Consider the following 22821-nt stretch of genomic DNA (forward strand, 5'->3'; position numbering starts at 1 on the left):
TGGTGTGAGGGCCTTAAACACCAAAACCATGCTGGAGAGGCATGGGAATTTGTATACATACCTTTCTTGACCTTTCCTTGGTCTGCTGCAGTATTCAGCACAAGGAGCAGGCGGGGGGAAGGGTTCACTGTGCCCCTTACCCTGATACCTTGGTGCTTCATGATTTTTAGTCCGTTAGCAGCTGGAAGAATTTTGGAGAGAGACTTTTGTTTCCACAGTAATATGGATCACTTATTACAGGGGAGTTGTGCTGGAGAACCCTTGGACAGCACTTCTGCCTTTTTCTATTTCCTCCTTCTGCCTACTTTATATGTCGTTCTTTCTGTTTCTTGAAGTAACCCTTTTTCTTCTAAACTGTTGTCTTCTCCAGCCTCTCTTCCCTCTCCTTCAGGGTTCCCTACTTGCACACACCTGATATTCAATCCTGGTGGAGTTAATGCCTTTTGCTCAGATCAGATGTGGCACTGGGGAGTCATGTGACAGAGGAAGGTTGCTATAAATATAGTTAAACTGTGCAATCACTGCCCCAGATGCCTTTGGGCAGGAAGAGGAGAAAGTGAGAGAGACACAAGGAGGAGGGTGGGGGGAAAGGGAGAGACAGAGAAAAGAAGCAAGAGCAGGAGTGCAAGAGAGGGGCCATGCTGCTGGCCATGTTGCAGGTCAGACAGTTAGATGGTTCTCGGTTGGGCTTGGAGCAACAGCATCGTCACAGCTAAGAGTAGGGAGGGGGCAGTGCAATGGAGAGCTCAGAGCACAAGACAGAGGAACCCAGGTCAAGCTCAGCCATTTGGGATGCTGGTCCCCAGTACGATTATGTCCGATTTGAGAAATGCAACAGTTACGGGATCCCGATGGAGGCAAGGCATGAGACCGGGGGGAAAGGGGACGACTTGAACTACCTGGAGAGCACCCTCAGCTACCCACAGGTAGGGCTGGGCAGTGGGGACATCTGGGGTCATGTAAATCTCAGTGGGGCCAGTGGGTGAAGGAAGCTGAAATGGTTTTGGGGAATCCTGGTGGGGGTGCCATTGCACACATAGCCATATCAGAGTGACCTGCCAGACCAATCTCTCCTGTCTCTCATTAACCCTCAGAGCAGGAGTTGGTCCTTTCACGGTGACACTTTCATGTAAGAATGCTGTTGGCATTCATGTTGCTGTCGATTGTCATTCTCGTGTCCAGAGAAGACACACAGATAGAAAGTAGGATGGGGGAATGAAAACGTATCACTTAACATTCATGCAGTGTGATAAGCAAAATCTACCATCAACCCCACAGCACCCGTACATGATGGTAACAATATCTAGAAAAATTAGGGGAGAAAAACATAGAGAACACATGCAGATGAATAAACTAAGGCATACACATCTAAGTCCCAGTTTATCCCTGTGCAAGAACCAGGCAGAGGCAGCTTGTGCATATGCATATATACAGAATTACACAGATACCAATACACAGACACTCACTGGTAGAGCTGCTGGAAGTTGTTTTGGTCTCTGGTGCAGAGGAAGCTTGCTCAGCTCTTAAACTGATTCTTATTTGTGTTTGGCCATTGTAGCACTAATGGGGGTAGAAGCTGTAATAAAATGTCTAAGACACCCTGAGATGTCTTGAGAGCCTTTTAAGGGTGTTGTGGGGTGCTACGTAATATTAGCATTGTTAGGTATGATCCAGATAAATAAAATTCACAAGATAAACCCAGAAATTTTAAATAGAAACCCAGAGTGTCAAAAAATATCTTGACCTTTGGTGCACTTTCTGAGTTGTTGCAGCAGAAGAATTGCTCTATTATTTTTCTGTAGTCAAAAAATGAGTAAAAGCAAAGAGCTGACATTTTCTGAGGGGGGGTGGGTCTTGAGTCTAATGTGGGGTACCTTGAATCTAAAAAGTTGAGAACCATAGACATGCCTTGGCCCCCTCCCCAGGTTTCCCTCCCTTGGCCTTGTCTGAGACATTGACCCTGTGTCTCTACTCGTGTGCTAAGAGGGCAAGGAATGGGCTATGCTGATCTTCACCTGGCAGCAAGTTCTCCTGTGCTGGATTATTTCCTAGGGAGATCCACATATCTACCTTATGGCCCATATGCTCAAAGGTAGCCTGCCAAAGAGAATTTTCAGCAATAAAGGTTTAGTCCTGAGCATTGTGCATATATCAGAAAGGTATTTTTGAACATTTGAATAAATATTGGTACTTTGCATGGATGCTTTCCACAGGCCCTTTCAGTTTCCTTTTAAAAAACAGATGGATTTTAATTGTTGGTCTTACAAGATATGGTCTTGCAAATACTCATGCAACTCAGTGATGAGTCAAAGCTGTCTTGGAGACTGATTTACCTCTTCCTGTACATAAATTTCCCATCCCAAGCCCTGGTTCTCATGGGGAACTTCAATCACCCTGACATCTGCTGGGAGGGCAATACATCAGTGCACAGACAATCCAGGAAGTTTTTGGAGAGTGTTGGGGACAACTTCCAGGTGCAAATGCTGGAGCAGCCAACTAGAGGCCAATCTCTTCCTGACCTGCTGCTCACAAACAAGGAAGAATTGGTGCGGAAAGTAGTAATGGATGGCAACTTGGGCACCAGTGACCATGAGATGACTGAGTTCAGGATCCTAAGGAAGGGAAGGACGGAGAGGAACAGAGTAAGGACCTCAGACTTCCAAATAGTAGATTTCAATTCACCGGGGGAGCTGATGGGCAGGATCCCCTGGGAGGCCAGTCTGAGTGGGAGAGGAGTCCAGCAGAACTGGCTGTACTTTAAAGAAACTTTGCTGAGAATGCAGCAATGAACCATCCCGATGCTCAGGAAAACTAGCAAGTATGGCAGAAGACCGGCTTGGCTTGGCAGGGAACTCTTCAGTAAACTAAGTTACAAAAAGGAAGCTTATAAGAAGTGGAAACTTGGACAAATAAATAGGGAAGAATATAAGAGCATTGCTAAGGCATGGAGGGATGAAGCCAGGAAGGCCAAAGTGCAATTGGAGTTGTAGCTAGCCAGGCACTTTCCAGGTAACAAGAAGGGTTTCTACAAGTATGTTAGTAGCAAGATGGGAATCAGGGAACATGTTGGTCCTTTACTGAATGGGGAAGGCAATCTTGTGACAGGATGCAGAAAAGGCTGAAGTGCTCAATGCCTTCTTTGCCTCAGTCTTCACAGGCAAGATCAGCTCCCAGACTACTGCACCAGGCAGCACAGTTTGGGGAGGAGGTGAGCAGCCAACAGTGGTGAAAGAACAGGTTAGGGACTGTTTAGAAAAGCTAGACATATACAAGTCCATGGCGCCAGACAAGATGTACCCGAGGGTGCTGAGGGAATTGAGTGATGAGATTGCAGAGCCACTGGCCACCATCATCTTTGAAAACTCATGGCAATCAGAAGAGGTCCCGGATGATTGAAAAAGGGCAAACACAGTGCCCATATTTAAAAAAGGAAAAAGGAGGATCCAGGGAGCTACAGACTAGTCAGCCTCACCTCAGTCACTGGAAAAATCATGGCGCAGATCCCAAGGGATTTATTTGTAAGCATTTGGAGGGGAAGAAGGTGATTAGGAACAGTCAGCATGGATTCACAGTCATGCCTGACCAACCTGATGAGGTGACTGTCTCTGTGGATGTGGGGAGACCAGTGGATGTGCTGTACCTTGATTTTAGCAAGGCTTTTGATACCGTCTCCCACAACAACATTCTCACAGGCAAGCTAAGCAAGTATGGGCAGGATGAATGGACAGTAAGGTGGGCAGAAAACTGGCTAGAGCACTGGACTCAGAGGCTAGTAATCAATGGCACAATGTCTAGTTGGCAGCCAGTATCAAGTAGAGTGCCCCAGGGGTCGGTCCTGGGGCAGGTTTTGTCCAATGTCTTCACCAATGACCTGCAAGATGGCACAGAGTGCACCCTCAGCAAGTTTACAGATGTCACCAAGCTGGGGGGAGTAGTAGATACCCTGGGGGCAAGGGGTAGGGCTAGGATTCAGAGTGACCTAGACAAATTACAGGATTGGGCCAAAAGAAATTTCATGAGGTTTAACAAGGACAAGTGCAAAGTCCTGCACTTAAGACGGAATAATCCCATGCACTGGTATAGGCTGGGGGCTGACTGGCTGGGCAGCAGCTCTGTAGAAAAGGATCTGGGGGTTACAGTGGACAATTAGCTGAATATGAGCCAACAGTGTGTCCTTATTGCAAAGAAGCCTAATGGCATACTGGACTGCATTGATAGGATTGTCGCCAGCAGGTCAAGGGAAGTGATTATTCCCTTCTGTTCAGCACTGGTGAGGCCACATTTGGAGTATCCGGTTTAACAGAAAGAATGTGGATAAATTGGAAAGAGTCCAGCGGAAGGCAACAAAATGGTGAGGGGGCTAGGGGACAAGACTTATGAGGAAAGACTGAGGAAACTGGGTTTATTTAGTCTAGAGAAGAGGTGACTGAGAAGGGATTTAATAGCAGCCTTCAGCTACCTGAAGTAAGGTCTGAAAGAGGATGGAGCTAGACTGTTCTCAGTGGTGGCAGATGACAGAACAAGAAGCAACCATCTCAAGTTGCAGTCAGGGAAGTTTAGGTTAGGTAGTATGAAAGTTTTTCTCACTAGAAGGGTAGTAAAATGCTGGAACAGGTTATCCCGAAAGGTGATGGACTCTCTATCCTTGTCAGTTTTTAAGACCTGGCTAGACAAAGCTTTGGCTGGGATGATTTAGTTGGTGATGGTCCTGCTTTGAGCCGGGGGTTGAACTAGGAATTGACAAATGTGTCCTAGATTGAATTATATTCAGAGGAACCATTCAGTGAATAATTTGGAAGAACCAACATTTAAAAATTGAAAGATGTCTGCAAATAAAATTAAGTGTTAAATTATTTCCTTCTAATGAATGGCTATAACAGACAGATTGCCAGACAAATTTGGTGTTTATAGACATGCTCCAGGAGGTGGAGGAGGGGAGGGAGAGCTTTAACTAGAGTGGCTCCAACAGCCACTCTAATTAAAGTGCCCAGAGCATCATGTGTATCAGTGTTTCCGTGCTGAAAAATGGTGGCAAGGGCGCTTTAACTACAACTCATTGAATGCACTTTAGTTAAAACACCCCTGCCATCATTTTTCAGCACAGGGATGCTGACATGACACTACAGTCTGCTGGAGTGCAGTAATTACCGTGCTCCAGCAGACTCGATTAACTGAATCTGCTGTGGTGCATTGTAATTACAGCTCAATGGAGCAGCCTCTGCACGTGTATAGGCACTCATTGATACTAGACAAACACACACAGACACATACCCTGAGCACATATAGTTTATGCATGTGACTGTATTAAACACATGTGCTTGCAGGCAAAGGCTCTAAAACCTCCTCCATACATAAATAGACCTACCTAGATTCACACAGAGCCACATGACACCCCCATGTGCTCCCAGGCTGATAAAGTAGACACTAGCATGCACTCACTTATGCAACTACGTGCCCCCATTAAGTCAAATACAAATACACATGCATATTTTCTTCTTGGTGCCCTCTGTGTATATATTTTAGTGCAAATACACTCATGCACAAGGAAATAGGAAATCAGAACATTTGTCACACACAGACATGGAACAACTCCTCAAATACATATATATTTCTGTACTTGGCCTCACACATTTTTCTTCAGCACTTGTATACATGAACCACATATATCTACTTGCAAATTCATTGACAGCACAGACACAGAATGACACAGGCTACCTTACATATAATATCAAGTGCATAAAGTCTCAAATGCAGATGTATATATGTATACTTGCATGTACATACATATTCACAGACTTACATAAATTCCTGCACAAACATGACTTGCACACATTCTCACACACCTAGTATAAACATATATAGTATATGCACACCCACAGCCTCACACACCTTTTGCACAGATGTACACCCATATTATACACATACATAAACAGCCTTGCTCACATGCTGAGTCACACAGACTTCCACTCAAAGACAGCCTCATGTACATATGCATATCTGTGCCTTTCTCACAGAATCAGACTTAAAACTTTCCTTAGAGGACTATAAAATCAGACAACATTTAGGTTTCAGGTGTGTAGCGTCCTCTCACTAATATCTCTTGTGCTTCCCTGTCTCCTTATATCCATCTGTTGTGTCTTGTACTAAAGAGAGAGGAAAAGCTGTCAGAACTTTTTGTTCTGTGTTTGAATGGCACCTAGTATGATGAGGTCCACAGCAAGTGCTCCTATGATAATGATAAAATCACTTATATATAGACACTGGTGCACAGAAGAAGAAGAAGCCTTCTCAGGACAGTCCCAGACAGTGTATTGGATCTTGGAGCATAGGTTATTCATTTCACTATAGAAGGATATTTGCATCAGAGAATTCTCTGAGGAATGGGCCAGACTTATGAAAATTGGGGGCAAGGGGAGGGGGGGGACTAGGAGGTGTCGTGATTATACGGCATTTGCTGCTAGAGATATGATGGGGTTGGGACAAATGTTCATGTCCCAGGTGTTGCATCTAGAACTTATTTGGATGTTGAACTGATGCATGAAATTAGTTTGCTGAGGTCTTAAGCATCAAGACCAAGAAGAAATGTATTAACGTCTTATCATTTCATAGCCTTCATAAAAGGTAAAGCATGAAGGTCCCAGAACTGGAACAGGAATAACAAAGGGCTGTGGGCTAAGATGAAGGGGCACTGGCAGAGTTGTGTGAGGAACCCAGGCCTGGAATAGTGAGGGGATGGGTGAGAAGGAGCTGCAGGGCATACTTAGGAAGCATTGGTAGATCTCTTTGAAAAGCCCAGGATTGGAACAGTAGCCAGTCTGCACAGCAGGATGGAGGTTAGAGATATGCGTATGCACTGGTAGACCTGGGGAAGGGAAGAAGGGTGTCTAGGATTAGAATAGTAAGGGGTAGAAAACTTGGTGGTTTGGTTGAAATAAATGACAAAACAGCTTGAGTTTTGGACTGAGATGTATTGGCAAATGAGTCTGGGAGCCCAGATCAAGAATGAACAATGAGAAAATCTTCTGATCTAAGCATTGCATACATATCTATTCCTTGGGATTCTTTCTAGACTTCACTGGAATATGTCAAGTGATACATCTCAAACTTTCTTTGGGAACGTATTCTATTCTATGCTCTATCAGATTCTATCCTCTATTCGATTTCACCACTAAGAAAAGTTTTCTTACATCCGTCTTGAAATTTATTTTTAACACATTTAATTGTATGTATTTCTATCTTCTTTCCATTCCTTAGTGTCCTCAGTGATTATATCCTTCAGCTATTTACAGGCTGTTATCATATTCCCCCTTAGGCATCATTTAGTGAAGCTAGACATATTTCGCTCTTTTAATCTTTCCTTACAGGTCCATCTCTCTAGCTGCTTCTTAGGATCCTCTGCAGCTTTCCCCACTTTCTGCTACTGAAGTTTGTCACCATATTCCAAATATGTATTCTCAGGACCAGTACCAGTAGGAGAGGGACTTTCCCCTCCAACATCTGCAGCAGAACATGTGATGTTCTGTGCTGTGAATAATCTTTCTCCTTGGCAAGAACTGGGAGTTTCTGATGCATCTACAAGCTAGAAATAGCAGTTGCTCTCATTTTCAAGGCTTTGTCCTACTCTGCCCAAACAATGCTTTTCTCTATTTATTATTTGAGACAATTCCATAGGCCTGGAGAAGCCATGTGCACATGCACTCACTCACTCACCCACCCACGTGCTTAAGAAAGGCGAGCAACTTTGGAGTACCAAAATCCAGGGCACAGTGCCAAATGTGGAAATGCTCCATTAACCAGAGTCAGAAGTAGTTTAGTTAAATGCCTTAATATGACTCTACAAGAAAACAAATTAGAACTCTTGAGAAGTAGAGCTAATGGACATTTTTACATGTGCTCAGGGATGTGGCACTGGGTGCTTTAATTAGCAAGCCACGCTAGTTAAAAGCGGCCATGTGTCACTTGTATCAGCATCCCCATGCTGAAAAATGGCAGCGGGGCACTTTCAACTAAAGCTCACTGAACATAGAATCATAGAAAGAAGGACCAGAAGGGACCTATAAGACCATCAAGTCTGGTTCAAGGTGCCCTGCTGCCATTTTTTCAGCACAGGGACATGGATACATGTGACATGGAAGCCTGCTGGAGCACATCAATTTCCGTGCTCCAGCAAACTTGATTAATTGAGTTTGCTGGATTTCCAGCGCGTCAGAGCAGGCTCCCTGTAGCTGTGTAGGAGGAGTTAGTCTAGGTGGCAGACAGTGGGAATCAACTTCCAATGCAGCTAGTTAGCCCTCACCCTAGCGAATTAGACTTTCCTGGCAGGGGAAATACCATGACCACTAAGGTGGTTTTCCTAGTTGCTGGGGATAACTGTTTTTTTGGCAAGGGGTAGTACACAGGTGGAGGTAATGTATCGTTAACCTCTCACTTCCATTACCAATAGGAAGATCTTGGCTTTATGCTTTATGCGACTTTATGGAAACAGCTGACTCCTCCCTAGCTTGCTCCTGCACCCATACAGCTGAGGGCAAGCAAGATTTGGGGGCATCTGAGACCCAAGCCTCCGGGCTTGGGCCCGCAAGTAGGATGCTCGCCAAATGATTTGGAAGCATCTGAAGCCCCAGATAGGGGTGGAGGATGTTTGCCAGTAGTAGGGCCACTTATGATTCTTGAATGAATGACTCATGGATTTGGAATTGATTTGGCTAATTTGGCTTGGAACATGAAAAATTTTCCTTAAAAAAAAAACAAAAACAAAAACAAAAAAGCCTGTGTGAGTCAGCATGATGTCTCAGTACAATGCTGTCCTTCACTGCTGAAGTATCTCCAAATTTGGGGAAAAATTATGATTTCAGGGACCCCTTGTGGGCACTAGGATCTCCCAAACCTGTTACTGTGTGGACAAATGTGGGATGATTGGTCATCTTATGCATAGGGAAGGAGGAACATGATAAATGCCTACAAATGTCTGCTGTATGTAGGAAACCACTGTGGAGGGGTTCCCAGGGGTTGTCAGAGGGTATGGTTGACTTTAAGCAAACAACAGCCACCCTTTTGGTTTCAGTGTAACTGTTTCTTGACAGAAGTCTAAGTGGCCAGAATCATTATGTTACACATGGGAAAACCAAGGGACATTTTTGACAGCTGGTGTCCCCAAAGTGTCACTTACAAGTGAGAAAGCCTGGATAAAGTGGTTCAGGCAATGGGTGATTCTCATACGCCCTGTGATACTTTAACTGAAGTGTCTGGTTCTGCTGATTCAAGCATTGCACATCCCCCTCCTGACACTGAAAGTCTTAAAGAAGCATGTGAATGTGTGCTGTGCTGGTGACAGCAAGAAGGGCTAAATTACGAGAGGTGTGAAGTGCCAAGATCTCCAGGGCAAGCAGCAGCAGGGGAACATGAGCTTTTAATGCATTCTCAGGGCAAAACTGGGTCACTGAAGGGCATGTGCCAAGGAGCTGCCTGTCTTAGCTTCTCAAACAAATGCCTCTCTGCCCTGTTCCCAAAGCTGGAGAGTGGGAGGACAGCAACACCTGTGGAAACCTAATACATAAACAAGACTGTATACCTGGGATCTTTCCAGCGTCCCCTCATCTTCCAGTACTTGGTCCCTGAGCCTAGTTGAAAGTAGAGAAAACTTCAGTTCTGAACTAGACGCGCTCTTGTCTGAGAAGCCTCTTTTGTTGCTGCAGTGGTATTGCAGTCAAGCTGGTAAAGCAGCTCAATGCATGGCAGTCCATGAAAATTATGCACTTATTAGCATATGCACAAATAATTTGAATAGCAACAGAAACTTTCAATCTGAGTGCATATTAGCAAGAGTGCATATTAGCAAGAGTAGGTAGGTGTTTGGTTGTTGGGTATCTAGGTGCTTATCAGAATGTTTTGGAAAAGTATCTGGACCAAGGCTGTGTTCCTCTCTGAGGTTTCTGCTGAGGCTTTCTGAAGCTTCCTCCTCACTGGAACTGCGGGATGGTTGGAGCAAGACTGCCCATCTCCTTGTAGAAGAGGCACCAAAGCATCTCCTTCAGCTTGGTGGTGGGCCATTCTGGCAGTCCACCTGGAAACATGACATCTTAGAAAAATTGCAGGACAATAAGATGGTACCACCTGATGCAAAGGTGGGCAAAATACAGCCCCTAGGCCCGATCTGGCCCACCAAGTGATTCCATCTGACCTGTGGTGAGTCCCCTGGTCCTAGGCACAGAGCTGCTGCCTGGTGTAGAGCACAGCCTGCCTTATCCCCGCATGTGGGGCGCTGTAGTCCACTGGGCCAGGCAGTATGGCGGTGGTGCAATGGGGTAGGGATGGTGCAGCAGTGGACTTGGTTTCCCAGCACTGCCTTCCACTTCCACTCACGAGCAGGTGTGTGCCTGCCGCCACTGCCTGACCTACCTCCAGAGGCACCAGAGTGGGTGGACGGGTGGGTGGGGTCTCCATGGACGCTGGCCTGGGACCCCTGCAGTCAGAGTACGCTGGGCTTGGCAGATGTGATGGGGTCACAGGTGGGTGTCTGGAAACAGGACGGGTGGCCGGGGTCAGGGCTGGGGCCAGGCCTGGAACTGCAGGGTGGTGACAGTGTGGGGCCAAGGCTGGGGGCCTGAGGCAGAGCCACAATCTGCTTCCTGCATGTCCCTGCAATGGGCACCAGTTCCCTGCCCTGCGGTTCCCTGCAGATCTGCCTGCACCATCCCATCCACCCAGCTGAGGGGGTCCCAGGCTGGTCTCCACATTCACTGTTGCATCTGGCCAGGGGAGGCGGGATCCAGCTCCACTTTGGAGCCAATCCAGGAGAAGCTGTCTGCAGGATGGGAGGGGGGAGAAGGGAAGGGAGGGAGTTCCAGGTTAGGGTTTGCTCAGCCTGGGGGGGGGGGGGGGGGGCTCCAATCCATGCCCCACCTCCTCCCTCCCCCCCTGCTCAGGCTGGACAAACCCCTGACCAGAGCTCCCTCCCCCTTCCTTAACCCTGTCCCTTCCTGCAGACAGCATTGGAGGTGGGGCTGGGTTGCATCAGCCCTGCTCTGATTGCATCAGGGACAGACAGAAGTTAATGAAGGCACTCTGCTTTGCAGCACCTTCATCTGAACCCTCATGACATGAAGGTTAATTTGTTGTGTGATCTGGCACTTTTAAAGCACTCTGCAGCCGTGTCCATCTGGCAGGGCCTGGCTGTAGAGTGTTTTCAAGGGGCTGCTTGTGTGACAGATGTCACTTTTATTAGGACCTAGAGTCTGTTTCTCCCACTACAGACTCTTCTCCTTTCACTCTGGCTTCTTTTGAGGACTTAAAATTTTTCCATTCTACCAGAGCTGAACACTTGTAGTTGCATCGTGGAGCTCTGGACAATGGTGGATCTCGTGGGGGCTGGGTATGGTGATGTGGTTACATCTTCTAGTGGTGGTGGAGGATGGGGCAGCATCAGCAAACCTCACCCTGCTAGCCTTTTTGGTTCAAGGACATGCTAGGAAATTTAGTTAGAAGTCTCCCTTTTTCTGCTGTGATTGGAGACATGGAGCTGAGTGGCATTCCTAGCAGCCAATCAAGTGTGCATTCTCCTGTGGTTGGGGTGAGCACTCTGCAGGGCAGGGCAGGGCAGGGCTGGACAGGGCAGGGCTGATGGGGCAAGACATTCCCATGCCCTCCAGGCTAGGATTCAGTGAGCTGGATGGTGCATACTTTCTGGTTGTAGTGGGCTGGGGTGGGGAGGCAGCAGGAAGGGAGCAGTGGGGGCAGGAGCAGGGAGTTGCAAGTGGTGGGCAGAGAGCATGAGGGGTGCTGAGAAAGGGTGGAAAGTTCAGGCAGGGAGCTCTGGGGGGGATGAGGCAGGAAAGGATGGGGTGTGGGCAAGAAGCAGCTCAGGAAGAGGGGGCAGGTTGCCTGACTCCAGCCAGATTAGGCCCTTATTCTTTCTGAGCCTATCTGCCAAGTCAGCTGAGAGCCTGATCCTACTGGAGCTGGGCAGCCAGACATTTATGTTGCTTGAGGCCAGCCCCAGGGGTTTGGGGCCTGATTCTGACCACACAATCCTTTTCCGAATCCTAGACCTACCACTGCCTCTGGATTCAGTGCATATTTAGGCTGGATGAAGATGAGTAGCATAAAGGATGAAGTGCTGAGCAAACCCTTCACATTTATACAATTTTTCAAAAGTGCCTTCTAAATGAAAACAGAGTTGGCTATAAACACTTGCAGATGCCACAATCATGAATGATGTTGCCAGATTTCTAGGATTTCTCCAAGTGTTATGAATCCATTGCTAGTCCTGTGACTTACACGCCTGCAAGAAAACTCAGGTTCTCAGTTGATTTCAGGAATCCCAGGCACACCCACAGCTGCTGCAGCACCTTTTCAGGAGAACCCAGTGTCCTTTCTTTACCGTGCAAACACTTCAAGGCACCATGAGATATTGGCAACTGAAACCCCACATTAACAAATGGGTATTGTGTAAATACTGGAGAGCATTTGCACCAATTCCCAGTGGTGTTTTTAACTAGAGGGTATTTTGCATTGAATACTCCATACTGTGCTACAGAACTCTAGCATATCTGATGTTTTAATTGTTTCAGTTATCCACACTGTGCAGGACTTGGCTTGTTCTTGGAGGTTTCTCCTACAGCTTAGATTAGTTCATGAGATATGCAGAAATCACAGCATCTTGAAGTGGGATCCATACAGGCTGTGAAATTAGATTAAAATACACACAGCCAAATTTAGCCCTGGTTTAAGTGTGTACACTTCCACAGAAATACAAAGATTTTGCATCAGCTCTACATTTGGCACATATGTTCTAACCACTGGTGTAGGGATTCTATGCCAATCATCTCTCTGGGGTGAAGTGGACCCATAGCTTAATTACAGAGTTAAGGAAAGCAACATGAACAAGAGTTGGGGCACTATAGATTTTAAATGAAGAAACTAGACCACTATGGAGAAGGATTCAAGGGTTTATACCAGGGGTGGGCAAGATGCGGCCCGGGGGCCAGATGCGGCCTGCTAGGCCATTCTATTCGGCCTGCGGGGCCCCTAAAACATTTAGAAAATTAATATTAATCTGCTCTGGGCTGCCTGTCATGCAGCCCTCAATGGCTTGCTGAAACTCAGTAAGTGGCCCTCTGCCCAAAATAATTGCCTGCCCCGGTTTATACTGTGCTACAATGTGTGATTATTAGGCCTGTGCGAAGTGGCTAGTATTCGCTTCAGATTTGGATTCAGCTGATTTGGAGGACAGTGATTTAATTTGATGATTTGAATCACTGTCCCAATTTAATTTGGCTGAGTCTGATTTGGAGATCTGGCAGCAGCTGAATCTCTGAATCGCTGAATCAACTAGTCCAGGCGCATCCCCCACCCCTCTCCCAGCCTGGCAATGGCTGCCCCGCTCGCCCCAGCTCCCGGCACTTGTGAAAAAAAAAGCCCCGGGTCACTGCGTGCTGCTGGGTGGGGGGGTGATCCCTGCTGCCCCCCACTGCCCCATGCTGCATGGGGGGCTCTGCATGAGCCCCCTGAACTCCCCCCCTCGCTCCTCCAGCCCCCCCATGGGTGCCCCGCATGGGCCAGCTCCGGCCTTTTAAGAAAAAAAAACCAATGAAACCCCCCTGGGGGCGATCCCTGCTTCCCCCCACTGCCCCATGCCACATGGGGGACTGCATGAGCTCCCAAAGCCCCAAGGCCGTTGCAGCAGTGGTAAGTCCCGGGGCTTTTCTTGTTTTTTTTTCTTAAAGGGCCAGAGCTGGCCCAGGTGGGGCACCTGTAGGGGGTTGGGGGAGTGAGGGGCTTGTGCAGAGCCCCTCATGCAGCGTGGGGCAGTGGGAGGGCAGCAGGGATTGCCCCCTGCCCGGCAGCACCCCGTGAGCACCGGGGCTTTCCTTTAAAGTACCGAGCGGGGAGGGCCACCATGCGGGGGCTGGGGGAGTAGGTGGGGGCCAGGGGGGGCTGGGGGAGGGGAAGGGTTGGGGGGGTGGCAGGGTTCCACCCATGGTCCCCTCCCCCACCCCTAGTACTTACCAGCTCAGAGTGGCTACAGCTCCCTGCTGCAGCCACCAGGGACTGCCTGAATCATCAAAGCTCTCCGAATCTGTTCCAAAGATTCGGAGAGCTTTGAATCAATTCGGACCTTTAAACTGGTCCCCTGATTTGATTCTGATTCAGAGATTCGGCCACTGAATCAGGCTGAATCTCCTCTAAATCGAATCACCACCCGAAGCTTCACACAGCCCTAGTGATTATACTATTAAGCATTGACATATATATCTGTGGACTTTACTGAATGAAGTGACACAGGAAGGAGAGCTTTATGTTTAAATGTCAAAGAGTAGTGTGAAGGAATGGTAGATTTGTATCTATTTACTGATTAGATTTCTATGCTGCCCTTCCCAAAAAAGATGCAGGGTGACTCACAATAAAAAGACCAAAAAATATAGAAGCAAAATAAATATCAACATAAGGTGCAACAAAAAACTTTCCCTGCAAGGCCTCCTAAATTCCAAAGCAATCCACTCCCTTCCAGTCCCCTGCATCTGACCAAGGAGAGCATTCCCTCTGCCAGACCCAACTTTGCTTCCCAACCCACACTCAATTGCTCTGTAAAAGAAAACAATTCTCCACTCCCTTCTATTCCCTCCCATCCCTATCCATTCTCATTCCCCTGCCTTGCATCCAGGAGAGTATGTCCCAGCTCCCACTTCACCATCCCTCCAAAGCCATACCTCTTCCTACCAAAGTGGGGCTGTGGCTGGTCCCACTCTCAATGTTCCCTCTAAGGAGTAGAGGTCTGTGAGCGCACCACTTTGGTCCTGTCTCCCCCTTTCAGTGCAGCGTGGGACACTTACTGAAAGTAAGCTCCTCACTCCTCAACCAGGGCAGGCAGCAGGGGCTGGGGCCTGGAGCCTGGGGGCTAGGGGCTGGTGTGGACTCTGCGAAACTGCTCCGCTCCCCTGCATCACCTCAGGGAGCGAGGAAGCATGTGGCATCAGGGCTGGGGAATGGAGCACTTCCCCGGAGCTGGCAGAGCCTGCAGAGCAGTTTCCCAGAGCCAGCAGAGCCCGCGTCAGCCCCTACCCCAGCCTCCATCCCTGCCTTGCCTTACCTTGCCTTGGGGAGAGTCTGCTGCCTGCTCCGAGTGAGGCTCTGCCGGCTCCGGGGAACTGCTCCATGGGTTCCGCCAGGTCTGGGGAAGTGCTCTACTCCCCAGGCCTGACACTACGTGCCTCCTCACTCCCCGAGGTGATGTGGGGGCATGGAGCAGTTCCCCAGAGCCGGTGGAGCCTGTGCCAGGCCCCTGCCTCTGCCTCCACCTCTCCTCACCTCGCCTCGCCTCGGGGAGGAGCTTACCTTTAGTAGTGTACCATGCTGCAGCCCAGCTCCTCTCCCGGTGGGTGCATGGCCTGAAAAAGTTGGTGCATGGCCAGACTTTTACTTGTGCACGGTCGCATACGCGCACACCTTAGAGGGAACTTTGCCCACACCATACTCATCTTCCTCTTCCCTGAAAATAAATTACATTGTTCAATTTAAAACAGAAAAAAAGAAAGTAGAACAGGCAATACGATACTATATGCTTTCCCTGTCTTCTCTGAAGGACAGTGCCAAGGAGTATTGCCAGGCCTGGGTGCCTGCTCTAGGGTAGATTGCAGCCATCTTAAAGCCCACAGGCTGGCTGTTCCTCTATGGCACTGCCAGCCATGCAGTTTACCATCTCAATGTCCCAGTTCTGCCCCTGCTCCAGGCTCAGCCCCCAGAAGTGGTATGGAGACAGCAATGTTAGTATAAGGACTATACAGAAGCCTTCAGTCCTAAAACATACTTGTCTGATGAGTAGAGGTCTACTTAACTCACCGTGGGACAACGCAATTTTCACAGCTTGGTTGCAGCATGAAGACCCAATTTTGTGGGCTTTTCTTGGTGGCTCCACCCCTCACCACTGATTAGTGGAGAGTCATCTGCCATATAATTTAATAGCAAATTCCATGGAAAGTAAATTTATTTTCACTCATCTTCAGGATGAAGCATTATATTTAACTTCTTAAAACATGGCACCAAAACATTTTCACTTTACTGACTGGTGCCTTCACTTAGTCTACATCACTACCAGACAGTAACTCTCAATTACATGATCTATGGCTGCCGTGATTGCCATGTTGTTTTTGTATTGTGGTAAGCATTGGGACATTCTAAAACAGTTTATTATATGAAAAATATACTTGGGGGGGTGGGGGTTAGGTTGATTTTGCAGGAAGTCGTGGCCAATGCAATATTTCCTGGTGATCGTGAAAACCATGAAACCATGAATTAAGTAGACCCCTACAGGTGAGACTGGAAATGAAGGAAGCAACTGTTTTGCTCTAACAACTGCAGCTTAGAGCTGTCTGGGGGAGTGGCTTCACTGTAAGGCATAACATTGTCAGTAGGCTGCATAACCTTGAGAGCGTTCAGAAAAAGATGGTAAAGATGTTGAGGGTTATGCAGAAAGGTTAAAAGATATGCAAACGCAATAGTTGTGGGGAGACAAGGCAGAAACACTGAGGTGTTTCAGAGACATTCTAGGGACTGAGCAGCCTCCTGGGGCACTAAGGATAGAATATAAAACGGCAGGGGCAAAATCTGGCTTTTCTCTCAATTGGCTCTGTATATGTGGCATTGTAGGACTCAGAATTTATCATTTTGGTGATTCAAGATCAAACATCCTTAGTTAAAAAGTCAAAATGTGCTGTTTCCTTTTTCTAAAAGCAGTCTCTTAAACCCCCTCTGCATATTAAGGTTCAGTCTTAGATCTTCCCATTTAGCTTGTCATCTCTGTCGTAGAGGCCCACCAGCATAGGTGAAGGGAGAAAAAAATATTTGGGGGGGATGAGCGTGTGCGCATGCACCCAACCCCCCAGCAGGTAAGTCTGTTGGGGGGGAGGTCCATGGGTGGGGGGATAGATTGAGGCCCTGCCCTGCACATCTGGGGTGGGGTGCAGGACAAAGCTGTGAGTGGTTTATCTATGGGACACCTGGTGCAGGAAGGGGGCAGTGGCTCCTGCTGCTGTGTGCACCCTGGGAGGTGATGGGGGGCAGGCATGTGCCCCAGATTGGTGTGTGGGGCAAGGGGAGGCAGCTGCTGCAGGCTAGGGCGAGGCTGTTTCTGGTGGGGTAGTAGGGCCAGGCTATGCTCAGGGAAAGCAGCTGTGGCACTGGGAGCGGTGGTTAAGGTGAATTTTGGGGTGGCTGGAGCCCCACCCTCCCTATAGCCCCCTCCCAGTGCCACCGCCACCAACCCCAAGTGCAGCCCGGTCCAGCCCACCCCCTTGGGGAAGAGCCCGGTGCAGCCCCGGCCCCAGTCCATAGCAAGCAGCAGCCTGCCCTGCCCTGCACAGATCTGGGGGCACATGCCCCCCATGCCTCCTGGGGTGCACGTAGCAGTGGGAGCTGCACCCCCCCGGACAAACTGTTTACGGCTCAGTCCCATGCTCCACCGGCTGTGCAACACCTGCCCTAGTTCCAGCCCTACTCCCACTCCCACTCCCACTCCCTCCCCACCTCTGCTGCAGCTGCTGGAAGCCCATGGCAGGGCTGCCTTGTGGCCCTACTGCTGCCCCATATTTGTAGGGGGCTAAGCCCTGTTAGCCCCCCTCTTCCACCACCTATGCCCTCTAGGGCAAATTAGATTTAGAGTGATGCCACTATACCTTGTAGAGGTGTAAATATGGGCATAGTTCAAAGATGATGTAGATGTACAGATAACAGTGAGGTCATAATTGGTTTAGCAGCACTATTTATGATTTGTTGTGAAAGAGACACTTCTTGGATCCCAGGCTGAATGTGTAGGGCTGGCAGCTAGGAAAAATGTCCTTACTTGTAAAGGCAAGGTTCTTTGGGTAGATGTGATATCTTTTATCAGACCAACTGAGTAGTTGGAAAAAAGTTTTTTTGCAAGCTTTCGGGCACAATCATCCTTCTTCAGGCATAGGAAGTCTCAGCTGTTCTGAGACTCCAAGGAATGAAAGAAGCTAAAAGTGTGACAGGATGTCAGTGAGAATGTAAATAGGTGGAAATTAGGAAAAGAAAAGGTAGAGCAGGGAAGGGAGTGGGGAAACAAGGGGGAAAAAAGCCAAAACTAAGTAAGGGAGACTCTACAGTAGTTTTCCAAGGTGGAAAAGAGGCTGAAAATGAAAAAGTAAATAGCTGGAAATTAGGAAGACAAAGGGTAGAAAAGGAGGGGGAGTAAAGGGGTGGGAAAGAAAAAGGTACAAGGTCAGGTCTGGCAGTTACCTGGTGAATCAGATGTTAGGCAGGTTGTAATGTGTCATAAATCCAATGTCTATATTGAGTCCATGATTTTTTATATCCTGTAGATTTATGAAGTGAAGTTCATAGGCTTGACTACGAAAGGTGTTTTGTAAGTTTCCTTAGAGGATTAGAACTGAGAGATTGGAGAGGGAGTGATTGTCCTGTGAGAAGTGTGTCCCCACAGGTAACTGGGTGTTCTTGTCTTCGATAAATTTTCGGTGTGCATTCATTCTGGTGTTCAGTTGTTGTTTGGTTTCTCCTATTTATTTTCCATCAGGGCATTTCATGCGCTAGATGAGATATATATAACCTTTCTGGAGATGCAGGTGTAAGGCCCAGGAATGGTAATGGTTCTATTGTGGGGTGTGGTTATTGTGGGGGTGGTGATGTGTTGGCAGGTTTTGCATTTCTTGTCCTGGCATGGTCTGAATCCATTTGGTGTGGTTTGGGTCTTAGGGAATTTGCTTCTGGTGATGAGGTTAGCGAGGTTCAGTGCTTGTTTGAAGGGTAGGATGGGTAGTTCTGGAAAGAGCTCTTTAAGAATTGGGTCTTCTTCTAGTATGTGTTGTAACTGAGGATTTTCTGTGTACGTTCCAGGGAAGGGTCATAACTAATGGTGTGCGGTTTGCGGGGATTTTCTTTTTGTACTGCTTCAAATCGTCACATGGTATCCAGGTGGCTCTTTCAAAAGTGCAATCTGTCTCATTGGAGGAGTGTCCTTGTTGGGTGAAGGCTCTTTTGAGATTTGTGAGGTGGCGATCATGGGTATTCACCTTGGTGCAAACTTGGTGGAATTGAAGAGCTTGGCTGTAAATTACAGCTTTCTTGGTGTGTTTAGGGCAGGGGTTCCCAACCTTTTTATGCTGAGGACCGGCAAACCATGGACCGGAAGTCACCGTGGACCAGACGTGGCCGCAGACTGGCAAACTACGGATCGGACGTGGCCAGCATACTGCGGGCAGGCAGCTAACCCTTTTTTATACTCAGTATAAAAAAGGGTTGGCTGCCGGTCATTTCTAGTCTGCAGTTTGCTGGTCTGCAGTCACTTCCAGTCCACCAGCCAACTCTCCTGTGGACCAGCAGCCAACCCAGTACCAGGCCACGGCCCAGGGGTTGGGAACCCCTGGCTTAGGGTGATTGCTGGTTCTGTGTAGACTCAATATAGATGTAACAGGCAGTTTAAGAGGCACTGACCTTCCAAGTGTTCTACATCAGGCTCTGCCTGAACGCTTGTGGGAGATTGTCCCAACAAGGGCACCATATTTCTAGTTCAGATTGTCCTCAGCAAAAGGATGCAAGATTCAAAAAGCAGTTTGGGAGCCTGGGAAAATTCCAGCCCAGGGATTGTCTGGGCGGCTCCCTTTAAAACCAGAGTGTCTCCCTACCCCCGTAATGGAGAGAGAGAGGCACGCTGCGTGAAAAGGGCTGGGAAGAGCCTTCAGCAGGGTCCCACCCTGTGGGTGCCTGCTGGACCCCTCATGGGCAGGCCAGAGGCCAGTGGAGCACCTGAAGGGTCAAGCAGGAGAGAGCAGACCCCTAGGACGAGCATGAGGAGTTTGTGAGGGAGCTGAACAAATTCCTTGGGGTGGGGACACAGCCCCAGGAAGCCTCTAGAGTAGTGTTTCCCACCTTTTTTTACCCCGTGGCACATTTACATGGCCTCATTCACCCTACGGCACACCGGCTGATGGGGGGTAGTAGCGAGTGGCCGAATGCTGCAGACCGGGGGGAGTTCAAGTGACCAAACGCTGCGGAGCAGGGGGAAGTGGGTGGCGCGGCCTTTGCATCACTGGCTGGAGCCATGCCCCCCGATCTGTCTGGCTGTGCAGCAGCAGCAGGCAGGGGCCATGGCTCCAGGACAAATGCTGCGGCACACCTGGGCATGCCTGACTGCACATCGGTGTGCTGCTGCAGGCCGGTTGGGAAACGCTGCTCTAGTAGGAAGGCGATTCCCTGCTGGACTTGGAGACTGGGGCAGGGGATCGGTAAGAGTGCGATAAACCCCCTGTGTGAGTGGTTGGGGAAAGGACAGTAGTGGGATTGGGACAGCTTGGTGGAAAGAGATGCCAGCTAGGGAAAGGTCCCAGAATGCCTGTGTGTGGGTTGAGATCTAGGAAGGCACAACCTGAGGTGAAGCCTCAGTGTGCTTGAGTGCCTTAAGGAAAAGTGAGCCCAGAGGTGCTGCATGGTCAGCTGGGGGCAACTTGATCTCCCTCTGTGTGTTTAACTGTGTAAACAGCTCTGTGGGCTTGGAGAGGCCATGCCCAGGCAAAGAAGAGTGCGGGGAGAAAAATGTATACAAAAAACTAGAATTCGTGGTTCCAAAATGATACCTTTTATTAGACCAAAAGGTATCATTTTGGAACCACAAGTTCTAGTTTTTTGTATGTCCTTTTGTCTCAGACCAACATGGCTACCAAGTACACCCGGGAGAAAATTTTGTGTTTTTCAGGGGTCTGAGTAGAAACAGCCTCTGCTGACTGCAAGACGCCTGGGCCTGCATGGGATACCCCGAGGCAGCTGGAGCCCACAAACATGTGATGAGAGGACTGAGGGACTGCCTCTCCATCCATTTGTTGGGCATAAGTCGGGGTGCCTGGCTATTAGTTGCAAATAATTAATTAGGGATTTAATACACTGAGTATTTAACATAGTGCCTAAGTTATTAGCTTTGTCTTCATTGATTTGAGCACCCTTTAGGTGTAAATAATTATCAACTGTTATTCTTGTATAGACTCATCCTTGTGTATCGTAAATAGAGAGTTTCAAACTTTTGATATTATTTACTGTTTGTATGCATGTAGCAAGTATTTCCTGTATATAATTAAATTCTGTAAACAGTTAATTATGAGTCTGCAAGGTCTTTCTATTGTAAAGGGAGCTTTTCCTCTCAGGGAGCCTCTGGTCACTCCTATGTGAGCTCAGCAAGAGGTAGAGCTACCTGGCACCCCAGGTCCCAAACAACTGGACATGGCCGTGGTTAGAACTGCACAGCAAGGGTTACATAGACAATGGATTTATGACATATTACAACCTGTTTGACATCTGATTCACATGGTACCTGCCTGACCTGATGTTGTACCCTTTCCATTTCCCCGCTTCCTCCCCTCCCTCTCCTTTTCTACTCTGTCTTCCTAATTTGCAGCTACAGTAAAAGCTTTGTTATCCAGCACCCATGAGGAATGGAGGGTGCTGAATAACAAAATATGCTGGTTAACTGAGCGGCCCGAACAGGCGCCTTTGCCTGTTCAGGCCGCATCTGTCCTGCCATGTCTGGGGTGTTGCCGTCCCTCCTGCCACATTGCCGCCCCTTCCACAGGCCCCATGGGCCCCCAGGGACAGGGAGGGGGGATCTGTGCAGGCTGCTATGTCCCGGACTGTGGGGGCTCGACAGCACAGGCTGCTTTCCCCTGGGCCATGGGGGCTCTGCAAAATGCAAGTGTTTCACTTTTCCCTTACAAGCCCTTACAAGCCGGCATGCCGGTTAACAGAGTTTGCCGTCTTGTAAGGTGCCAGATAACTCAGCTTTTACTGTATTTACTTTTTCACAGACAGCCTCTTTTCTACTTTGGAAAACTACTACTGTAGAGTCTCCCTTACTTACCTTTGGCTCCCTCCCTCTGTCATTTCCCTCCTCCCTTCCCTGCTCTACCTTTTGTTTTCTAATAAAACATACCACATCTACCCTAAGAACTTTGCTTGCCTATGTCCTTAGATCAACACAGCTACAACCAGAAACCCAGCTTGTAAAGTGAAAAATTTGATCTGAAGTCACTGAGAGATGATGAACATAGGGCATGCCTACACAAAATGCTACGTCTGCTGTAGTGATGTAGCATTAGTGGGGATGAACCATGCCACCAACGATACTGTGCAGTAGGGTCAAAACGACCCGTGTGCTGCTGGGACGGCACAGTAATAACTGCGTAGTCAGGGGCACGTGTAGACGCACCATAGAGTTCCATCACAGCATTTATTTAGAGATGCTTTTCAGAACAGGGCTGCACATCAAAATGTGGTGTTAATGATACTGTTAAGTTCAAAGAAAGAGAAGAGATGATTTGTCATCAGTTCATAACTAAATTCAAACTACCAGTGGTTAGGGATGATGGGAGGTGACTGTGGTTTGGATAAGATAAACCTTGAGGTCCCTTCCACACTGTGATTCTATGATCCCACTAAATATCCTTTTCCCATAAATTAACCTCTGGTTCATTTCTGGGGTGAAAGCCATTGGGAATCTGCAGCACAAACACAGGCTGTGGATGGGACCAAAAATCAGCCAAATGTTGATAGAGATGCTGTATGCTTAAGAGATGGTCAGTCACAGGGGATAAGTAGTGTTTATGCCAAACCATATCGCAGCCAATGGCTCTTGGAAGTAAACCCCAGCTGTTACTGGCTGTACTATGTACCCCAACAAGAAGTCATAGACTGCAGCCAGAGGAATTGGATCAGTGGCCACAACTGAGAATATTAAGCTCCTGTTTCCTCTAAGTATGTGAGCACCAGAGGGATAGGAGGACAGCCAGCCAACCTGTGAGTGACTGA

The 22821-nt window shown here is 48.2% G+C and overlaps 1 protein-coding gene across 1 annotated transcript in view; it reads left to right on the forward strand.

The window, feature by feature from the left end:
* Positions 1-737: 737 nt before the first annotated feature.
* CLCN1 (chloride voltage-gated channel 1) overlaps positions 738-22821 on the forward strand; it is a 73824-nt gene continuing 51740 nt past the window's right edge. The window contains exon 1 of the mRNA XM_059726249.1: positions 738-926. Within this exon, the coding sequence (XP_059582232.1) occupies positions 738-926 (189 nt within the window). The remainder of the gene's footprint in view (positions 927-22821) is intronic.

Source organism: Alligator mississippiensis, chromosome 4, assembly GCF_030867095.1.
Source record: "Alligator mississippiensis isolate rAllMis1 chromosome 4, rAllMis1, whole genome shotgun sequence".
Taxonomy (NCBI): Eukaryota; Metazoa; Chordata; order Crocodylia; family Alligatoridae; genus Alligator; species Alligator mississippiensis.